This window comes from Antedon mediterranea, chromosome 3 (genome assembly GCF_964355755.1).
Source record: "Antedon mediterranea chromosome 3, ecAntMedi1.1, whole genome shotgun sequence".
NCBI classification, from domain to species: domain Eukaryota; kingdom Metazoa; phylum Echinodermata; class Crinoidea; order Comatulida; family Antedonidae; genus Antedon; species Antedon mediterranea.
Window position 1 is genome coordinate 5,018,423 of NC_092672.1, and position 23,804 is coordinate 5,042,226.

General features: G+C 30.8%; 1 protein-coding gene and 1 pseudogene across 4 annotated transcripts in view; both read left to right on the forward strand.

Annotated features, from left to right (window-relative positions):
• LOC140044633 (autism susceptibility gene 2 protein-like) overlaps positions 1–23,804 on the forward strand; it is a 141,946-nt gene that overhangs the window by 56,012 nt on the left and 62,130 nt on the right. For 3 of the 4 annotated variants that reach the window (XM_072089226.1, XM_072089227.1, XM_072089229.1), the window contains exons 3-5: positions 12,411–12,512; positions 13,740–13,775; positions 18,256–18,285. In XM_072089226.1, the coding sequence (XP_071945327.1) occupies positions 12,411–12,512; positions 13,740–13,775; positions 18,256–18,285 (168 nt within the window). The remainder of the gene's footprint in view (positions 1–12,410; positions 12,513–13,739; positions 13,776–18,255; positions 18,286–23,804) is intronic. The other variant, XM_072089228.1, reaches the window with a different exon arrangement.
• On the forward strand, positions 989–1,106 carry LOC140045591 (5S ribosomal RNA; annotated as a pseudogene).

The window sequence follows — 23,804 nt, forward strand, 5'->3', positions numbered from 1 at the left end:
ACTTACTCGAACGTTTCGATCCCTATCAGAGATCCTTCTCTGATAGGGATCGAAACGTTCGAGTAAGTACTCCATTAACTTGTGCTTTTACAAAAACGAAATTTGTCATCTATACAAAATCGAAGCTAAATGAAATTCTTTCAATGGTATGATGATGTCTTTATATAATTTTGATTAATTTAAAACACCTAGATCTGGTCACCAACATAAAAGGACAACTAAAAATAATGACACAAAAAATATCTGTAGCTAATAGCGTACAATGTTTACCAGCTAGGCCTACAAAACTAAGCCTTATGCCTAAAGACCGTCCATGAGAAGACATTCAACGCGAGCCTGAGCTACTTGAGAAGTGCATTGTTTTTTATCTTTATTGTAAATAACTATAAAAACGTACATACAAGGAATAACCTGGTTTTAATGTTTTTACAGTAATATATTATGCATTATATTTACGAAACGTCAAAAATTGTAGGGAATGTAGCTGTGAATTGTGATAATATTTGTACTTATTTTTGAAATGTATACAAATAATTGTTATTCTATTTTTGATTACTGTGAAAGGACGTTGTCATTTGGTAGATTGGTTCTCCTTTGTAAAGACTCTACATAGGATTATCTATAGCTTTTCATGATGGATAAGAAGATTACTACAGTTAGAAATACATAAATTAAATTTAAATTAGCAACAGCTTAATTTGCAGATGTTTGAAATAAGTATGAGTAACTTACCATGTTAATCAATAATTTATTTTACAATTCAGAGCATAAATATTACAGTATTTTAATTTTGTTATGTGCAAGGAATAAATATTCAGTTGTTTAGGTTATTTCTGTAGAATATGTTTCTTTCACTGCATCAACTGAATGTTTTACAGTATGTTGAATGTACATGCTGTAAATGGTTCAGGGGCAGAAACATTACATTTGAGTAACCAGAGAAAAAAAGTACACACCAAAGTCTTATACTCTAATAATGATGAAAAGATTATACGGCTTTACCAGGTTGAAACACCGGTTCTCGTCAGATCACCGAAGTTAAGCGACGTTGGGCCTGGTTAGAGCTTGGATGGGAGACCATCTGAGAAAAACGGGTGCTGTATACGGAGCTGGGGTCCCGTTAGGCATTTGAAATCAGCACTACTGATTCTTATGGCAGCCCCTGCATCTAGCATCTGCCTCATACCTCTGGTCAAGGTGGGCACTGGACGAGAGAAGCCCTTGATCAATCTTAGGACCAATCAAGGTGCTTTAAACAGTCCTGGCTTTGTTTGTATCAAACCTGTTAGTGGCGGTAATTATCGCTGTTGGTTTCGATTGAATAAAATAAAATAAAATAAAATAAAATAAATATGATTTAAATGAGACAAGCCCCCTCTATTGCTAAAACATTACAAAATAAATATTAGTAATATTAATTTTTGCTCCTTATCAATAAATAATCATTTCTTGTAGTAAAATAAATGTTAGTTTCTTGTAGTAGTAGTAACTACTATTGGTCAAAGATGTTAAATCAATTTCAAACAATGATGATTTTTTTATAGACAGTATATCCACATTCTGCAGGTTTCATTTGATCATGGTATATTATTTTGATTATAAAATTCAGATGTAACTGGGTTTGGTCAATTTAGTCAATAAACACAGCCATCCATCTATAGATGCACTGATAAAGAAAAGTCTGTCTATTATAATGTTATTATTATGTTATTATTTTTTTTATATTTTGTACATAATTTCCTTGTAAATAGGCCTATTGTTAAAACTTTTATTTTACTTACTCTGGTTGCACCTTCATTCAAGAAGTGTGCCACTGTTTCAAAAATGTAGCTTCCAATAAAATAGTATTATTATATTATAAGGCCCTTAAGACAAGACTTTAGTTAGCAGAAAGATTAGAATTTGTTAGTAGTACAGCATTTGTTGGGTTTCTATATTATTAGCTACACCATACATTTAAATCTGACTTTAGTACTATTCATCGTACTATGTTTTAGCATACGTGGTCCTTCACCTTCATAAATCCTCTTTCTAATTAAGTAGCTCGATCATAATGTTATACATGATAAAGCTCACTTTTACTGTACAATATATTCCACTGTGTATTCCTAATAAGCATTCCTAATTACGTCTCTTCTTTGCTAACTTTACACATCATTTCACTAGTTTGTTGTACTCAGTTCCAAATGCTTTGATTACACCTGAATTATGATACTTTTATAGACTGTTTATCTCATTGTACCACCATTAACCTACAGGGTCCTATTATAATTACTTCTTTGCCTTTGTAAACCCCCCTTCTTTGATTATGAATCATTATGACTGAATCAAACACATCACACATGGGATTAACAACCATCAGCCTGTGATTTGTTTCATCTTTAGAGATGGTACATTAGTTTTCATCTCCCTAAGGAGTCATTACCGCAGTGTGATATACAACGAAATGTGCCTGACCGTTCACACATTACAGATATCACTCCCTAGGTAGGTGTAAATGTTATGAACATTATTATAAGACTGCTATTGTAATTTGTATCATACTTTTTAGGTTTGTTATATTATGTAGTAATCTACGAAATAGTTGAAAACTGTACAGAATAGTCCTTGTATATTTATAGTTGAAAACTGTACAGATAGTCCTTGTATTTATAGTTGAAAACTGCTGTACAGAATAGTCCTTGTATATTTATAGTTGAAAACTGTACAGAATAGTCCTTGTATATTTATAGTTGAAAACTGTACAGAATAGTCCTTGTATATTTATAGTTGAAAACTGTACAGATAATAGTCCTTGTATTTATAGTTGAAAACTGTACAGAATAGTCCTTGTATTTATAGTTGAAAACTGTACAGATAATAGTCCTTGTATATTTATAGTTGAAAACTGTACAGATAATAGTCCTTGTATTTATAGTTGAAAACTGTACAGAATAGTCCTTGTATATTTATAGTTTAAAACTGTACAGAATAGTCCTTGTATTTATAGTTGAAAACTGTACAGAATAGTCCTTGTATATTTATAGTTGAAAACTGTACAGAATAGTCCTTGTATATTTATAGTTGAAAACTGTACAGAATAGTCCTTGTATATTTATAGTTGAAAACTGTACAGAATAGTCCTTGTATTTATAGTTGAAAACTGTACAGAATAGTCCTTGTATATTTATAGTTGAAAACTGTACAGAATAGTCCTTGTATATTTATAGTTGAAAACTGTACAGAATAGTCCTTGTATATTTATAGTTGAAAACTGTACAGATAATAGTCCTTGTATTTATAGTTGAAAACTGTACAGAATAGTCCTTGTATATTTATAGTTGAAAACTGTACAGAATAGTCCTTGTATTTATAGTTGAAAACTGTACAGAATAGTCCTTGTATATTTATAGTTGAAAACTGTACAGAATAGTCCTTGTATATTTATAGTTGAAAACTGTACAGATAATAGTCCTTGTACATAATATTTCAATTCCAATTAAAAATGTTATTAGATTTATGAAAACTGATGAGGGGGACAAGTAGCTGTACCAACTGTACCCATTTTTGTATAATATAGGCCTAATGTGAATTTGAACTTTGACCCTTGATTTGTGTTAATATTAGTTGGTTTCTTTCGTTGAACTCAAGGATGATCCCATGTTTATTTTTCTATTTGTTATTATTTTAATGCACAAATACAAAATACACATACACTCTATGCATGGAGTTTATTGTAATATTTTATACTTTATAAAATCATATTCCAACAAGTTCCATTCCAACAATAACAAACATACATGTACTGTATACTCCTACAGTAGAGCAGATACTTTACACAGCAAAACATTATAATTATGCTCTCCTACTTTTGTAACATCTATTTCTCTCGCGTGTGAAAAACAGTTTTCAATGACATTTTTAAGGTTATAGACGATCTGTCAGAATGCGTAATCGTTGTAATTAATCGTAGATCCATCCACTTGCCAGATATCGTATAGCTTGTGGCAGTCGGTACGAGTGGAGTATTACATACGGCATACAACTAATTGCCTCATCGCATGTTGGCTTTACTTCAACAGATATGTTGTAATCCACATATGAACACAAGCTGATCAACAAGATTTACTGCAGTATTTAATAAATATAATTAGACTATAAACATTTGGAAAATCTTTACTGTAAAACATACATTATATTCAGGGTATGACTGCGGAGGGAGGAGGGGGTTTGGTTGGAATAGCAGGTGTTACTACAGTAATACTAATTCGGTTCATGTACCGTACTGTATCATATGTACTGTACTATGTATACCACTTTATGCCGAACATACTGTAGTATGAAATTATCTGGCCGAATTGTTTTCACCTTACCATAAATCAAAATTTAGATGTTCATAATAGTATTATTAATATTATTGTAGATGAAGAACATAGTACATCCTTCGAGACGAGTAGGGGTTACTCCAGTGTACTAGTGTACACACACAGCCACTGATCATAACTGAGCCCTCTGGGAGACCAGTCTTTGACTGAAAAAATATTTTAAAAATATTTTCATTTTTATACCTATTGTACCATACGTGACTTTTCTGGTTCTATCCCTGGATTTAACTATTATCTTTATAGGTTTTAAACAATTATAGCTCTTTAATTATAATATAATATTATTATATCAAACACATAAAATGAGATTTAATGACATCACTGTCCATTTCTAGATTCATCTCTAAAGGTAATCAAACGATTATGAATTATTATTATGTTATTATTACTGGTTTAGCACAGTTTTTAAAGTAATAAAATTGACACTCTTTGGTATCTATATATGTAGTCCAGCAACTTTACCATTTACAATATGGCTTATCCCTTTCTATGGTAATTATTGCTGATGTTCTTTTCTAGAAACAATTTACAGTTGAACTTATATTGGTTCCCACTAGGACGCAACGCAAGGACATAAGCCGCAACGAAAGTGAATCTACCAATCACAAGCTTACCCAACTGTCGCTTGTCTGCATTATAGCTTACGTCTGTAGGTTCCATCCTATACTAGTGGGAACCAAGCTTAAGAAGACACCTTAGAGACAAAGTGATCTAAAGGGTGTCGTTTGTATGGGTTGACCCGTTGTTTCTTATTGCTCGGTTCTATATCTGAACACAAAATACAAAAAATAATATATAAATACATAAAAAACAAAAAGATGGAAGGAAGAAAAAAAATAACAAGTTTGTAATTTATAGTTTAATAGTAAAAACATATATTGCACCATGTCCTCTTAATGGAATAGTGTCGCCTGAATAAGGGTTTCCCAGTGGAAGTTTATATTTTTTTAATTTGTTTATTTCATGCGCATCCAGCAGCGTAACTTGTCAAATACAGGATGGATTTAAACTATTTTATATTTATCGTGCTTATAAATTAAGTCAAATTTGAGGCTAGGGAGTGGAGTTGAAATAGTGATTCTGGCAGTGGCACTAGGTCAGGATTGAACCTTGGACCTTAGGATTGGAAGGCATGCATGTTAACCACCAAGCTACAGCTCCACTACACATTTATATTGTAAGAGATTGTTTTATACTAGATTAGCAAGAATTACTGAAAAGAAAAAACATTAGGTCTACCTCATGAATTTTCATTGGCCTAGATTTATATTTATCATTATCATAAATGTTAATTTTTCTGGAGTTTTAAATATTTATTAGGGTGATTTCAAGTAGTTGTTAGCTATTAATACTGCTTTTTACTGCTTTCATACAAAATTAATATTATATAGTTTCATCTATAGCTCATAAAGTTTAACAACATGGCTAAGTGTATTATCGCTAATTTTATGAGACTTTGTGAGTATTAACCATTACTTAATTTCTCAACATGCATAAACATAAACAAAAATATGAACATTACAATTTGCTCATATAAATAGAGCTTTCAAAAGACTAGTTGATTAAGGGCCTGTTCAGACTACAAAATTATGTTTATGTCTGAACACACCTTAAGTATCACTATTTCGGTAGTAAACCCTTGCAATAATTGCAACCTTCTTTCCACACAAGGAAATATAGTAGGGTCTCAGTTTGAATAGGCTCCTTCTTCCTCTTTTTCTATGCAGAACTACTATAAAGCTCTGTCTACACTATCAAACTTTATGTGACAAAAAAATGTGATGTGCCCATATATGGACATGATGATTTTATATCAGTACCATATCTTAAATCTTTTAATAGTAACCCACACTCAAAGTAACCCACCTTCTAATAGTAACCCACCTTCTAATAGTAACCCACCTTCTAATAGTAACCCCCCTTCTAATAGTAACCCCCCTTCTAATAGTAACCCACCTTCTAATAGTAACCCCCCTTCTAATAGTAACCCCCCTTCTAATAGTAACCCACCCTAAAAAACAATCAAAGAATAATAACCCAGGGTTACAATTAGAAGATTTACGGTATTTGGCCATATCACACTTTTTTTTGTCAAACTAGTTTGATAGTGTACACAGAGCTTTAGATATAAATAATCAATTTTTATTATGGTTTTTCCTTGAATTAAAATTAAAAAAGAGTTTGCATTGTGCGATTGATATTTAACCTATTTAAATGCCAACCACATAGAATGACTTTTTATTGGGTTAATCATTTAGAATTTATCTTAATTCGAGTTAATTAAAAATAAGTGACTTAATCTTTATACTCAATGCCTTTTTGTTTCGTAAAGGTAATGCAGTACTTTTCTGATGTGGTTATAAATTTAAGTTGTTACATCTTGTGCGGCAGTTTGCCGTAACCTAATTATAGATGATTAAGCCTGCGTAATTTGTTATCGAAACGCAATTAATATACGCTTAAATATTGACTTGAATTGAGAGCTAGTGAAAGCGAGTTAATGTGCACTTGATTATGATGAACTGAAGGTCTCTTAAATAAACCTGCTTAAAATAAGAATTTGTGGACAAATTATGTAATAAACCAATATGGCTTCTGAATATTGAATAGATTATTATGGATATAAGACACAGAATAGATGTTTGCTATACTGTACGTTTTTACATAAACACCAAGTATACATTAATAATAATACAAATCTGTGAAAAATTATTTTAAAACCTTATGTTCTCTTTCCAATACATCAATGGCTTCTGAAGAAGAATTTTATAATAAAATTAAAATAATTTTTCCTCAATTTAAAAACAATAATTTGTTTTTAGCAAAAATTGTTTGATAGAAATGTTAAATTCTCATGACTTATAAGATAACATAAGATAAGATAATAATAATTTAAAAGTAAATAATAAGCTGAAATCCACAAAACACATTTGATAACGTTAATATTTTCTAGAGACTCTAGCTTAAAATACTTTATTTTGTTGTTCGTAAATGTGAAAAATATAATGATGAAGAAAATAATCATTTTAAACACATAATATTCACCTGCTTCTACTTACAGTTATAAACGGCCTTGTTCTCATTTTTCTTCTAATATCCTGACAAAAAAAAATTCTCTCTTCAATTTTCTTTCTTCCATAAATGGTTTTAGTTTTCAATTTATATCATGGAAAATGACCTCTTGATGTATTAGTAGCTAGGGAAATACGCTGAATAGATCAACTCGTTTACGAGAATTTTTAATGGCAGTATGATTATCGAGGGACAGAATCAATTTATAACGTATTATATGTATCTGATGTTTGTTTTAGAATTTTCTAGGAAGGTTAGCCGATCGATGGATCACCGTGAATCCTCTAATACATCACTAGATCTAGAAATGTCAAGGTTGTATTCTTACTAATCCTAGGATTAGTTATGCAAATCCTGTTCATCTTTAGGCTAATCCCACTTAATTCCTTGCACAAGATCGCTTTCCCCAGCAGCTTAAAGGTAGTCACCATTAGCACATTAAGTCTTGGCCGCAAATCCTGGCCGGCTTAAGGTATACACGGTTCACATGTTGTTCTCCACCAATTCAGGAAAAAATAACCAGAACGACGAGAGCAATCACACGGCCGGTTTATCCTACGATTTAGACATGAAATAAGTTTTCTTGCTAATGGGATTGTGGATTGTAGACTTATTGACTAGCTAATTTTTATTTGTATGTATGTTTCATAACTTATTAAACCTATTGTACTGGTTTCCACAGTTTATGTTATAGATTTGTGTAACCTTTGAGAGCGTGTTAACCTACTTCTTATAATTCAATGACAAATTTCCACCAATCTTTGTATTTTTAGTTTAAGATTCATAAATTAATTTAAAATAATTTTGATAAACTTATAACCATAGTGGAATTATAACCAAGAAATCTATTTCGATAACTTACATGGATAAACCATAAAGCCAATGCCTCATTCAGTTTATTAAACATCCCTATTAAGTAAATGGTACATTCTGAAACATGATTTTTTTTCTTGCATTGCATGAACATTTAAGTGTAAAACCGAGGAAACACTAACAAATTTCTGGTTACAAAACTTTATTGACAAAACTAAGCACAGAAATAAATACATTTTTTTCTAAAAATAGTACAATTTCAGATATATTTTTAGTATGAATCAAGAGTTTATTAAGTTATTTAATTCTTTTATTTACCAGTGGAAGGTATTACAATCAAATTATTATTAATGTCTGTATAGTATTCCCAGTGGAAATGCTCCATCTGTTTGGAATTGGAAATAGGCCGCTGTTTCTACTTATGACTTCATATTCCAACATGTTTATATTATCTCGGATTAATTTTATATAATATGAATAATTTAAATTTAATTGTATACTTTTTTCTGACATACAGTTTTTTTAAGCAGTATAGAGTCCTACTGTTAACTTGAGAAAATTACAAAATAGAAATTTTGACCTCAATATAGTCGCATTTATTTTTTTCGTTTAAAGCTCTGTCTACACTATCAAATAGTTTGACAAAAAAAGTGTAATGTGCCTAAATATGATAGTGATATGCCCAAATATGGTAGTGATATGATATCACGTTCATATATGGGCACATTACATTTTCTTGTCACAGTTTGATAGTGTAGACAGAGCTTAAGGATGTTTACATTTTCCTGGATCAATTTGTTCTGAACATGGATTATAAGCTTGTCATTTTTAAATATTTTTGTTTTTCCGATTTCAATAATGTTCTCAAAACTTTAAAGAGTCAAAGCCCTTGGAATAAATTTACTGTATGGTTATTGTAATTTTAAACCAACTTTGATAAATTGGTAATACATTATGTTTTTGTTGTTTTAACTTGAATTATCTAATCATATGGATATGTATCTATGTAATATTATATCACCAGTGATTAATAATTATCATATGGGATTGATATTTTAATGTGAAAGTATCTTTAACAATCTCATATTTCATCTTTCATTTTTACTACATTTTGATAATATAGGCCATCTGTTTTTATTACATATCTATTCCATCTTACATTTCGTATGGCATTCATGACACATGGAATCTTAAAATCCCTTAATCAGCTATATTAAATATCAACCTAAAAATACTTTGTTGTCATTTTGAACAAGCTCGCGGCAATGATATTTCAATTTTGTTAATACTTTTATTCGTGATGTAATAGAGCATACTGTAGATTGCATGCAGAGGTAATTTTAAATATGTAATGATACGAGAAATTATTTTGAATATGATATGAAAATGTAACTGATTGATCTATGTGGGTTATTGTATTCCAAAAATAAATAAATATTAATATTTATTGGTTGCTTTTGCCAAATAAGCAAATTAATTATGTTTATGGTTATTAGGGGTTTTTCACCTTCTGTATATTTTATTAAAGGAATGTCAACTTCCTTGTCTTTGGTACTGTACTGTATTTAGCAAAAAACAATGAATAGAGAAGTCAGTATTTATTGATAATTAATTACACATAGTCACATTTTGTACAAGCTTCTGATGATCTCTTTTGCTGCTTTATCTTTTGCTCTTTCCTCTCTTGAGCTCTGCTACTTCCTCTCGTTTTTATCCTTCTTTCTCCTACTGTGTATTCTCCTAGTTTGTCTTTTTCTTCTCTTTCCTCTCTTTCTTTGTCCTCTCCTGGTCCATCCTAATCCCTCTTTCTTGTTCTGTTCTTCTCTATCCTCCCTCTTCTCCTGGTCTATCTTTTCCTGCTCTCTCCTCTCTTTGTTTGTCCTCTCCTGATCCATCCTAATCCCTCTCTCTTGTTCTGTCCTTCTCTATCCTTCCTCTTCTCCTGGTCTATCTTTTCCTGCTCTCTCCTCTCTTTCTTTGTCCTCTCCTGATCCATCCTAATCCCTCTCTCTTGTTCTGTCATTCTCTATCCTCCCTCTTCTCCTGGTCTATCTTTTCCTGCTCTCTCTTCTTCATCCCGTTGAATTGCCATACAAGTATCAGATTTTACTGTCTTACTGTAATTTATTTTTTATCAGGCGTCATGTATAATTTTGGCTGGGAATGTTATTTATGCTTTAAAATTGGTAATTTAATAATAAAATATGTATGTTATTAATCTTCATTCCTTGGGGAAATATATCTAAAGAAAAAACTCATCAGTGTTAAATTTACATTTTGTTTGTTTGTTGCTGTACATCTTATGACGTGTAGCGTTAAGAGCAGTGACTTAAATAAGTGTTCTTGACATTTCATCATAAATATTCCTTTCCATTTGACACAGAATTACATTGAAACTTACATACGCATTCATTCTACTGTAAAACGAACAAACAAGTACTTAGAAAGAACCAATTTCTATTTGGGTGAATGCCTCAACGTTTTCTATGATTTGTTTAACGTAAATGCTAATTTCTCACGGTATCGATTGATTAATAATCTAGCGAAGGAAGTCAGAATCGTTGCAGTTAGTTAATCAATCTTTCGACTTACCTCGACGATATCTGAATAATTGTTGATTTGAATGTAATTACTGACTAATGGTCTATTAGTTGTTACTGTGGACATCAATTCTACTATTGCGATGAATTAATCATCAGTTAATGAAAAGCTTATAAAGTGAGCGTTACCCTAAGTCATCAATTTATGCTATTGCGGGAATTGGGACATTGTAAAGTACATATGGCTTGAGGTATACTTAAAAAACATGAGACGTTTTATCTTTTAGCTCTGTATGGCTATCGAAATAATTAGTACAGCATATTAATCCCCTTTTTTCTCCTTTACCATGCCACCTAGATTGTTTTAGATTTTAGTTTTTAGTTAGTAATTTAGTTAGGCGCTATATAAATCCAGGATATTATTATAATTATTACAGTAGTAGTGCCCCTGTTTAAAGTGGGCACTTTCCTGAAAAACGAAAGAAGGGAATATGTATTATTTTTTTTACTATGGTCAACTCCCTATTCAAGGGACACCTCTATTCAGGGGACACCCCTATTCAGGGGACACCCCTATTCAGGGGACACCCCTATTAAGGAACATCCCTATTAAGGAACATCCCTATTAAGGGGACACCCCTATTAAGGGGACACCCCTATTAAGGAACATCCCTATTAAGGGGACACCCCTATTAAGGAACATCCCTATTCAGGGGACACCCCTATTAAGGGGCACCTTGTTGGGTTCCCGAAAAGGGGTTATTTTGTAATATAGGCATTCCTGTTGATATTTCTGTTTAAATTGACTGTAATCGTACAATAAACACACATACATTTTGGTATGTATCTTAAAAATTTTAATCAATTTTAGCCTGTTATATAAAATATTTCTTTAAATTGCATTTTTTATAGGACCTACAGTACACAATACTTCATGCCTCACTTACTTTGACATATTTTGTATTATTTTTCTATTTTAAATGGTACAGTCCTAGATTTCTTTTAATTTTTGTATTGAGTAATATATTAAAAACTACTCCCTTGACCTCGAAAAATGAAAGAAATTAATAAAAAAAACGATCGAACAGATGAAAACGAGTATCAGTAGTAACTGTTTGTTGTTATTGAGTTTCTCTATCAGTTGCTATAATAAAGCAAAGGATTATCTTGGATTAAATCTAATCCTGTTAATCTTAATGATTACCAACACCCTATTGAGTCATATTATATCAAATCCATAGCTAATATCAAAAGTATTTCTAAGAAGGAGTTGAAGATTATTCTGTATTGCGGTTGATTGCTGTATCATACGACAAACAAGTCAATTTAACTGAATAATTTCGTAAAGAAATAAAGTATGCGAAGGTAAAACAATTTGTTATCCACTGATATTAAAATCGGTTGCAAGAGTAGAGAAGATTTATTACTCTATCTGTTTAATCCTTTTTGCTTTCAAAATTTCAAATTTTCTTTTATTGTAGTAAAACCAAATCGGATTTTGTATGATTATGTTTGATTCGGGAACTGTATCTAAACACTTTTATGTTTAGATATTAAATTGTTGATACTTTTCTGATATAATTGATCATAACTTTTAATTATTTTTTTGTTTGTTTGACAGACACGTTCTCCTCACCGTGTCAACAGACCAGCAGATGAAAATACAAGACCAGAAGTAGTCGCAAAGAACGGACCAAATCGACCAAATTCAAGATTAAGTGATGTAAGTAATAGGACCGGTTTCTAACGAGCATGAGAATACGATTTTACTAACCGTTCTTTTCTTGCGAGCAGAAATGAATCCACACAACTAAAAACAAATAAAAAACCAAAAAAGAATTTATTTTATAAAATTGATTTTGATATTACCTACCTAATCAACAAGATGCATTCTAAAACCAGTTTGCATGAATTAATTTTAGACAGTCACACTAACAAACTCTGTTCTGAGACGTTATTTTATACGAACGTTACCGAAAACTGTTCATTGTAGTAAAAATTAAGCTGACAATACGATATTTTTATTCTTTATAAACCACCAAAACTGCTTCCATTTTATTTATTAAAATACAACAAAAAAACATGCACCACGAACACTAATTATTCCTCTAAATACAAATTATTAGAAAATTATGATGAACCATGCCATAGAAAAAAATAGATATATACTCTCTTAAAATTTATGTTATGCATTTTAATCTCCTATTTGTGGCACAAATTGCATTTTGTAATTGAGAATGATAGAGAAATATTGATCAAACTTGCTCCCTATTATTCCTGATAACAGGCTTATTATAACCCTGTAGGCTTCAATTACATTACAGATACAAATATTATACTTAAGGGATTCTACTTTACCCCTTAGGAAACTCTTTACCCCTCTTTATATTAAGATTTCACGGAAATGTGTCACATTTAAATTATAATGTTCACAATCCAATTTATTCGCTGTAATATTACAGTATGATGTGTGTCTGTGAATGTTAGTAAAGGAATTAAGGTTACAACAACTATACATGTGTATTGTCTAAATGTAGTTTATGTTATAAAATGAGTTCCTTATTTTCAAAATGTTCTCCTCTTGTTAATGTTCCTATTTATTAGCACTGTTTATGTTAACCAACCAATATAGACTATCTGATACTGATAAAAGTAAAACTAATAACCACATAAAACTATAAATTAGAAAGCCTTTTGCTATGTCCATTATCATATACAATAATTTGCCATTGAAAAACATTATTAATGTAAGTCTTCTTTAGATAGGAAAAGCCAATATTAGTGGCTTATCCATTTAAAAAATGGGTCTCCGTAGTTAACCATACCTATTTTCATCATCATCATCACACGACATTATTAAGGTCATCCATAAACTATTAATGAGAAACGTGATGTTATCATTAATTATCATAATTATTCTTTTCTCATATTTATCAATCTATTTTTTCAGGAAAGCTCACATACAAGCTCAGGCAGAGGCTATATTGTAAGTAAAAATTATTCATTAATGTTTTCTATGATAGAAATAATTTTCCTTCAATTTAATACCTTCCTTTTTTTTTAAACAAAAGTAAAAGTATCTATTGTGTAAGTATATTGAATATATTTTAGTTATGAAATTTTGACTAAATGAAACAGACCAACAAGCTAGGTTTAACATGGTACGTTGTACGTATACTGTACTTGTGCTGGAATCACCATCTAAGCAAACACGACCATGTCACATGTTTTGCCACTTAACATTTAAGGGCATAGAATTATCCAGTTGACCGGTTCGGACAAAAATATCAAAATGTGATATTCCGCTTTGGGCAAATCAAAAGCTTTGTCTACGCTATCAAACTTTATGTGATAAAAAAATGTGATGTGCCTATATATGGACACAGTGATGTCATATCACTACCATATTTAGGGACATCGCACTTTTTTAGTCATAACTAGTTTGGTAGTGTAGACAGAGTTTTATAAACAAGCAAATATTCATAGAACGATCTACAGTATGGATAAAATATCAAACTAAAAATGTATGAGTTGGAATTGTGCTGGTGAATAATTTTTGTACATAATTACCAGACATCCCTTTTAATTAAGTTCCCGTTATTACAATATTTTTTTCATTTAAATTGATTTTGAATTTTTTAATCCGATTGAATTCTCTAGACATTGTAAAATTAATTATACATTCAGTTATCACCCACCACGATGAAAGATAAAGAAGATATAAAATGTCCGCATGGTTCCCTTGAGTCAATATCACAATTATTTATTTATTAATTCTTAAATTAAAAATGCCTGTACAAGACCCTTTGAGTATTTACTGTAGGCTGTGGGAATAAATATTTGATAATTGAAAAATAGTGAAAGCTTTACATGGGATTTGGTAATGCATGGTTTTTCTGGTTTTTCTTGTAACGTTTTTTCTTATACAGTTAATGTTAAATGTTAATCTTAATATAAAATTGAGTTTTATAACATTTATTGGAGACTTGCTTAAGTATTAACTATCATTAAGTTTGAGCAGAGACAGAAGCTTGTTTAAAGAACAGAATAGAAGGGAATTTTTTTAAGCTGTAGGACAGATACAACATTTTTAAATAATGGAGGGATTTTTTTCAAATGTATCCAATGAGTAAACAATAGACAATTTCAGTTTATTTCAAGTTAAACAAAAGCGGTTATAATTAAATGTATAATTTACCACAAGTTGGCTTTTTTAACAATTTGCCATTTTGTCTCTTTGTTTTTTAAAGTTAATGATTCTGTTCTATCTCTCCTCAAGCCTGCCACTTGTTTTAACTGTAACATTTTAAACAAATCCTCCATTTAAAACTACATTTTATGTGATAAGGCAGTGTATAATTATGCAAATTATTTTTCAAGTTAATTCTTAGTAATTTTGAAATTAAGTTCCATTTAAAATAAGTTTATAATTTGTGCTTATGTTGTTTAAATGTAGTATTTAGTTAAAGTTAGCGTAGGTGTTAGAAAATCTTGTTTTTTAGGTAAATTAAAATGAATTTTTTTTTTCTTGAGTTAGGATATTAAAAAATTTATAAATCTTACTATCATCGTTTCCTACTTCCTAAAGTCATTAAACATGTATTGAAAATTATTAAATTTTTAACATTAAAATTAAATTAAACTATGATGCGTGAATGTGCGAGATAAGTCATGAAAGTATCGGAGCGACGCCCACTTTTGACACTCTCGCCGAGGTGGTAAGGGGGTAATTGATACGTGATAAATCTGTCCTACATCAAATCTTCATAGGCTTAACGTATTAAAGAGATATTTATATCCTGTCTCTTCTTGTTCTTTGATGATTTCCTGTTTTCCATGTCACACACATTTTACATGACAATCATCTTGTACCAAATCTGCTGCCCTCTATATACCATACCCAATAATATCATGATTTGATTCTAATGATGTATAAAAAAAATTACTAACAGGTGTTTTGCATAGGATTCAATTAACTGGAATATGTTCCTTTGTTAAGCTAACATCTGCAAAATAAAATTACTTAGTTATGTCATTGTTATAAAATTTTTCGATTTTTTTAATTAAATTTTTATCATAACTTGACACAATAAGAGAGACTTGTTTATATGGTCGTAAAGAACTGGGCTGGTGATGAAATGTGTTTATATTAAAAATCTACTTTATTTTTAACACCTATATGAAAATAAAATCAATTTTATTATAGTATTTATATTTTTTATGTGTTAAATAATTTACAATTCAATAAGCTGTCATTATTAATAACTTGGCTGTCGATATAACTACTTGGGTATTATTATTTTAAGCCACCTACTTTAATCGTAAAAAAACAGGGGTACACAGTAGACAGAAACAGTCTGTGAGGAAAAATATTGTGAATTCTAAACTAATTTGATTAATTAATATAAAAAATGTCCTGTATTTTATATGAAGCCAATTGGGGGAGGTTGGAAGTAACGGTTTAAAAAAACCAACATAATACCTGTATTTGCCGACTAACAAAATGGAAAATTGTAATTGAATTACAGGTAGTGACAATATATTGACTGAGTTAAAGAGAAAACGCTAGCCAGAGTTGTATTTTCTTCTTCCGAATGTTGCTTAAAACATTTTTAGAATAAATCACATATTTAGGATAAAATTCTTTAAACCTCTTGCGATGAAAACTGCTAGTAGAGCTCACAAATGGCTTAAAACTATAAATCTTTGTATGTTTAATACAAGTTAAAAGGTAAATTCTTTAAAAATGCTTTTGATAGCTTGGACATAAGTTATTTCTAGAGATTTAACTGCTTCTAGTGATATGGATAATCTCGCAGAATGTTAAACGACGATGTTAGGTTAGGAATGAATGATAATAGCATTACATGTTATATTGACCTGGTGGAAGTAGTCATATCCTAGTAATCGCTACTCTGATGTTTGTATATTCAGTTCAATTTTATTCAACCACGATGAACTCGTTTTAGAATATGGTAGTCTATTTCGTGCCTGCTTATCTGGATAAACCGACAGACAGTAGCCCTTTTCCATGGAGTGCGAAACAATTACGAAAAGACGAATTTTGCAGTAGATCACCTCCAAAATTAATGGGGCAGTCAAAAGGACTTGTTATTTTACATTATGACACTGAAAGAAATGAGCATCTATTTCAAAGTGTTAGTTCAGTTCAACTTTGTTCAGAGGCCCAGATGAAGTCAATTTTCATAAATATATTATTTTATTGGTTTTCTATCTATCCAGCGTCTTCTGATGAACTCCAATGCTGGACCTCCATTCCTTCCTGTCCTGTATTTATTCAACTTTCTCTTTTTGCAGCAAATCAGATGTCAGCGCTGGTGTGCAAATTGATCTTTTTCTCTGAGTCACCACTTCAGACTGTACTCCTCTCTTTCTTCCTTCTCCTGCCCCTTTTGCAAACTGTACACTTCTCTTTCTCCTTATTGATGTCATTTCTGGTAGTCTCCATATGGAGGCCAATTTACACAGACGAGCGTTAACGGTAAGCGGAAAGCTGCGTATCTTGTCCCAGTCAAATCTGTATCTATCCTGAGCAGAAACCGTCCGTCCGCTCCATATTGTAAACGGTCCTAAGGAATAACATACATCATTCTATACTCTTTTTAGTCAGATGTGCCTTCCAGTTGACATCTAGGAGTTTTCTTTAGCATGTATACCAGCGATCAAGGTCCATGTTTCACACCTTTGTAAAAATCAGAAAGATCTCCACTGTTGCCTTAAATAGTTGTACCTTGATGCTTGTTCCCAGTTTGGTTGGTAGCCATCTTTAGCTAAAACAATTCTCTAGGCCACGTTTCATAAAACCATACCACATTTTCTCGGTTAGCATGTATGCAGCTGTGTCTGAGAGTTGTTTTGTCTGCTTCAAACAAACACCATGTGTTGCTACCATTTCTCATGTTAATTAACACCATTACCTGGGTCAAGCTGAGAGTTAATTAAGTTATTATGAAACTTTGATTCAATTAATTTATACAAACTGGACCTCAGGGTCCTGTCTTCAAAGTCAAGGTAATCATGGCACATGTGGAGGTGCAGAAATGGTATCCAAGGTTTCCATCTGGCCTACTGTACATCTTTTAGAAATTAAAATTTGTGTGATAAAGATTATTATTCTTTTTCTTTCAATTTTATTTATTAAACTGTATGAAATCTATGTTTCCAGTTTTATGAAAGTAGTGAAATAAATATTTATTATTCATTCGATTCATATGTGGTATTTAGGTGTGCCCATAGGTTTATTGCAGATTGCTGATATCGCTAGAAAACATCATTGTACAATGCATATTGGGAAGGAATTGGGGGAAAAACAACTAATCAAGTGATTGTTTCCCCCAAGTTCTTCCCAGCATGCATCTGTTACTCCATTCAAATACGAATTATGATAATTAAAACAATATTTAATATGAAATTAAAATATAATAATAATATTCTTTTAATTTTAGTGTGATGTAGAGAGCGAGGAAGACACCAGGGTAAGTGATTATGTAAAACAAATCATTACAACTATTTTATATCAATTTACCATCTTTTATCATTGGTTTCAGTACGATTATTGTATTCCTCCAATTAAAGGCCATTTTGAATACTCTTTATATCAGCAGTCACATGTTAGAATTATTTACTGCCTATAGCGCTAAGGTACAGTACCCCCATAGCAGTCTTTATTTGGAGGTGGTACATCCATCATTTTTGACCACCAAAAAAATAAGCCAAATTACCTTTGTTTTGTTGAGGATATTATTATACTTAGAATTTTAGGTAGAGTGTTTTTAGGAGGTATAGTAGGTTGATTGTTTAGAAGTAAATTTATTTTGAATTTTAAATTTTTTCGCAATTGATTTCGTTGGTGGCTGTAATTGTCGTAACCTTAACCATACCAGGATGATGGCATTATACTGTGTATCTATAAGTATACACACCTTGCATATGGAAGTTTTATTTATTTTTCATATTTATATCTTTTCTAATATACTGTAGTTTGTACAATGCCAGCATATATAATGTACATTGAGTTCAAATTCATATTTAATATTGTGAAATAAAAGTGAATATATACAATATAATAAACTAAACTATTATTGGGTATGTTTTATGATTAACACGATATAAAACTTAATGAACAGAGTGAAAATAGGTTTAAGAGTTCATAGTTCGCTGTATATTTTCGCTATTATATATTTTTGTTTTATTGTTTGTTTTACATCTATCACCCAGAGATATTTTATTGGAAAATTAGAAAATTGAGTGACTTACACTTTTTTTTTTCGCTTTTCCAGATGTCAGCTTTTTGTAAAAAAGTACAGACATTATTATTGACTATATCAACCATTAAGTTTTATTAAGATGGACTTTTTAGTTCATGAGAATACCCTTAAAAATGCATTTTTTTAACAATTAAAAGGCATGATAGCAATACAAAGTACTGCAGTATGGCAACACAAAGAAGAACTACAAAACAATAATACCAAAAAAGTACAGTACTGCAGTACTACTAGTAACAAAAAAGTACTGCAGTACTACTAGTAACAAAAAAGTACTGCAGTACTACTAGTAACAAAAAAGTACTGCAGTACTACTAGTAACAAAAAAGTACGGCAGTACTACTAGTAACAAAAAAGTACTGCAGTACTACTAGTAACAACAAAGTACTGCAGTACTACTAGTAACAAAAAAATACTGCAGTACTACTAGTAACAAAAAAGTACTGCAGTACTACTAGTAACAAAAAAGTACTGCAGTACTACTAGTAACAAAAAAGTACTGCAGTACTACTAGTAACAAAAAAGTACTGCAGTACTACTACTAGTAACAAAAAAGTACTGCAGTACTACTAGTAACAGAAAAGTACTGCAGTACTACTAGTAAAAAAAAGTACTGCAGTACTACTAGTAACAAAAAAGTACTGCAATACTACTAGTAACAAAAAAGTACTGCAGTACTACTAGTAATGATATAGACAGTAAAAAAAAAGTGCTGCAGTACAGTAATGCCAAAAAAGTACTGCAGTACTACTAGTAACGATATAGACAGTAACACAAGAAAAGTGCTGTTGAACATGCAATGCCAAAACAGTACTGCAGTACTACTAGTAACGATATAGACAGTAACACAAGAAAAGTGCTGTTGAACAGCAATGCCAAAAGAGTACTGCAGTACCAATACTGTAGTAACGATAAAGAAGTATGCAGTACAGTAACACAAAAAAATGTACTGCAGTACGCGTAAACATGAGTGTACTATAGTTAATTACTAGATAAAATTCCTTCAATAAATTACAGTAGTACTCCAAAAACATGGCTTGAATTCTGCCTATAGACACAATGTGTAGTAATTAGAAAATACCAAGAAACTGTGTTTGAAGAACATTGACATCATTTCTTAGAAATTTTAAATTTGAATAAAGTTGAATTTAGGAAAGTGAAGACGACGATGAGGTTGTAGTGGAGAAGTCGAGTGCGGTAACTATCCTGTTTCATTTTTAGATGTATAGGAAATTGACGTTGTAGTTGACACTGCAGTTGTTATCATGCATCATTACTGATTTCCACGAGGAACACTTAATTAGCGCACTGATTCGCAAACTCAATTTCACGGTCGGACCCAATTTCCTTTAACTTGTAACATTGAACAGACCTGCTCGCACTCCTGCCAATATCAATCTGGCGAAATTAAAATGACGGCCTACGATGAGCCGAAAAGGAAAATAGAAATATAGTGGAGAAGTATACATGACGCGTCGCGACCGTTGTTTGTTAACAACTATCGGCTAGAATTGAAAACGATTGTCATGGGGGTGACCTTCAGGCAAGTTTGAATACGTGTCATCGTTCAAATGAAACCGATTTTGACAAGTCGGGCTGTGCTGTAATTGCCGTTGACTTTGAACTTGTTTATTTTATTATTTATAACATATAATCAAGTGTTTAATGTTTGTAGTTAACACATTTTTGACTTTCTGGAAATTCTGTTGCCAGAAATAAAATACTGTTAATTGATGCATATCATTCAATTATACGTTTAGTGTCGTACTGATATATGGTAGTGCATACTATTTTGAAAACCATTTTTGAACTGTAAAAAAGATACAGTAACTAAAAAACATTTTATAACTTAAAATAAATTATGTTGTTAATAACATCATTAAAACTACAAAATGGCCTATTTATATTCAAATTTTTAATTTTTATTCATCTTTATTTCTCATGTCTTAATACTGTATAAACAATTTTTTTTCAATTTCAAATTCATCATTGTTTACAGTACTCGCAATAAATGGAAAGTATCACATAAAAAATATCTTTTTTTTTTAAATATAAATATTTATGTTGTTCTATATTTTTATTTACTTGTTGTAAATCATCTTCTACTTCCTGAGCCAACTTTTTGTTTCCAATTTTGTTGGTACCAGTATGATAGTAAAATTTCAAACACAAAATATTTATATATCATAATATATCATCATTATGTTAACCAAAGCAAGGCTTGGTATTCTGGTCTATTTTGTGCCTAGCTTACCTGGATTAACCGACATTAGCCTATTCTCTACTAGAAGAGAGCTATTTTATTAAAAAACCCTATCATAATAGTACATTCCATGTATTTGTAGACTATGTAACAACAGGGGGAGAAGTAGAGGACATCTTTCATTTATTTTTAACTGTCCAGAAAGAGATCTTTTCATTCCAAATTATATTCCAAATATGTTTTGCTTTGTCCATCCCTCTGAGGAGAGTTTAACTTGATAATTCTGAAAAGAATGACGGAATTTAAATAACTGCTTTGCGAAATCATTAACAATTTAAAAAAAGAAATATTTTAACTTAAAAAACAAAGTGACCTGAATTTATCCTTCTATTAAAAACTTTCTTGAAATTGCGATCTTGTGATTTTCACATTTTTTAGAAAACGTATTTATGTCAAATTTTGTCAAACATTTTTTAATGTCAATTTCCATTTAAAAGTACATGATTTAATGTTTGTTATCAAATTAGTAGCAACCTTGACAGAGCCTGACTTCCTAATCTAATTTTCTTTCAAGTAATATATATTGATTTGAAACTGAATAGTTTTATTTGTGTTGTCGATAAATAAAAATTGAAATAATTCATTTAGTATTAAAGAATAATAACAACGATGACATGACATGACCTCATCACAGTGGTAGAACCTTTGGGACACCCCTATTTAGAGGACACTTTCCTTTGAAATGAACAAGGGGTATATGTTTTAATACTATGATGCAATAGGATGCCCCTATTTAGAGGACACTTTCCTTTGAAATGAACATCTAAAAAGTAAAATTTGTGAAATTGTAAAAGTTCAAGATTAGTTATTTCGCCATTGTTGCTGAGCTGGTTACAATTTATACAGAGAACACCCAGCAAAGTGCCCTTTAATAAGGTTGTGCTGATTAGAGGTTGTCTGTAGTGTTAAAATGTATATTATCTCTATTTCGTTTTCATCGGAAAATGTCCTCTTTTATAGGGCTGTCTACTAAATAGGGTGTCCACTGAAGAGGAAGGTTTTAAGGAGGGTTTTGCTACCGGTTTTAATCATTATCATTATATCATTATCGTTATTATTGTATTAACAGCAGACACGCAGTTTCTTCTTTACTTAACTTTCATATTTTTCTGAACAATAAGACAGAATTATATTCTGATCATGTCATATAAATCATAATGATAATGTCCGCACATATTATCACATGTCATTATGACATTTCAGATTATCATCACATTAATTTTTTTCATAATTTATAGCAATGACATTCTTGTTTTCCTTAGTTCATTAATATTTAATTGCCTCTGTTTACATAACTATGAGTTATTTATGGTGACATTTATTGGGAATTTTACTGGAAAGTTTTTATCTGTTTGTATGCAACATAATGTTTAAATATGATATTTAAATAATTGTTCACTTATTATTAAGATAACATACTGTATATATTGATTCCAACTGCTAAAGCTCTGTCTACTACACTATCAAACTTTTTTTTTCTCTCTCTCTCTCTTGTGGCGTGAACCACCATCTTTATTCTTTCATATCAAAATTAAATTCATTACAAATAATCAGTAATATCTGTCTTCATATGTTATTTCTTTATTAAATAGTTTCCTCCTTTTTTTTCTGTTTTTTATGTGACAAAAAAATGTGATGTGCCCATATATGGATATGATGATGTCATATCACTACCATATTTGGACAGAGCTGTACTGATCATAACTAGTTATTATTTTATTATGAAATTTAAAACAATGGAAGCCCAGTTGTATAATGTTTTAATATCTACTGTATATTTCATAAAGGAATATCCAAAATATTGGTGTTCTTTTTCTGGCTATTTTAATTTTTATCATAATTTAGCCTTTTGCTTATTTTATTTATAAACCTCTCCATAAAGATCCAGCCATTTATACCCGCAGCATTATTTTGTTTGTGTGTGTGTAATTTGCCTTTGGATTTATTTAATTATTATAAAATTATTATATCCAACAAGTTATTATTTTTGTAAACATTTCTGCCGTATTTATCAATACTTCTTGAATATTATAGATACATCATTTATAAAATGAAATATAGTGTAGTATGTTGATAGTAAGATTTATTATGAATTTTTAGTCTTTAATTCATTAACAAGAAAAGGGGTACGTAAAATAGGCGTTATGTATTTGCATAACATATGACCATCGGCGCGGAAATTATGAGTTATGCTTACGATTTACAATGCTTTAAATACTTTGGCAGTTTTCCATAATATATTCACTTCTAGTCGCCAAGGGGATTTTACGGGATTATGTGTAATTATGATCGGCTTTCACCGGCTTAACGCTTACGGAAACGGGAACACTTTAGTACCAAATTCTTTGTGACAGGCAGGTTTTGCAAGGAAATACTCGATCTGTTTCCAAAGTTTTCAAGCTTCAGATTAACCAATGTATTTTCTAAAATGCTTGTCTAAACAAAGAAAATCATGATTTAACATTGA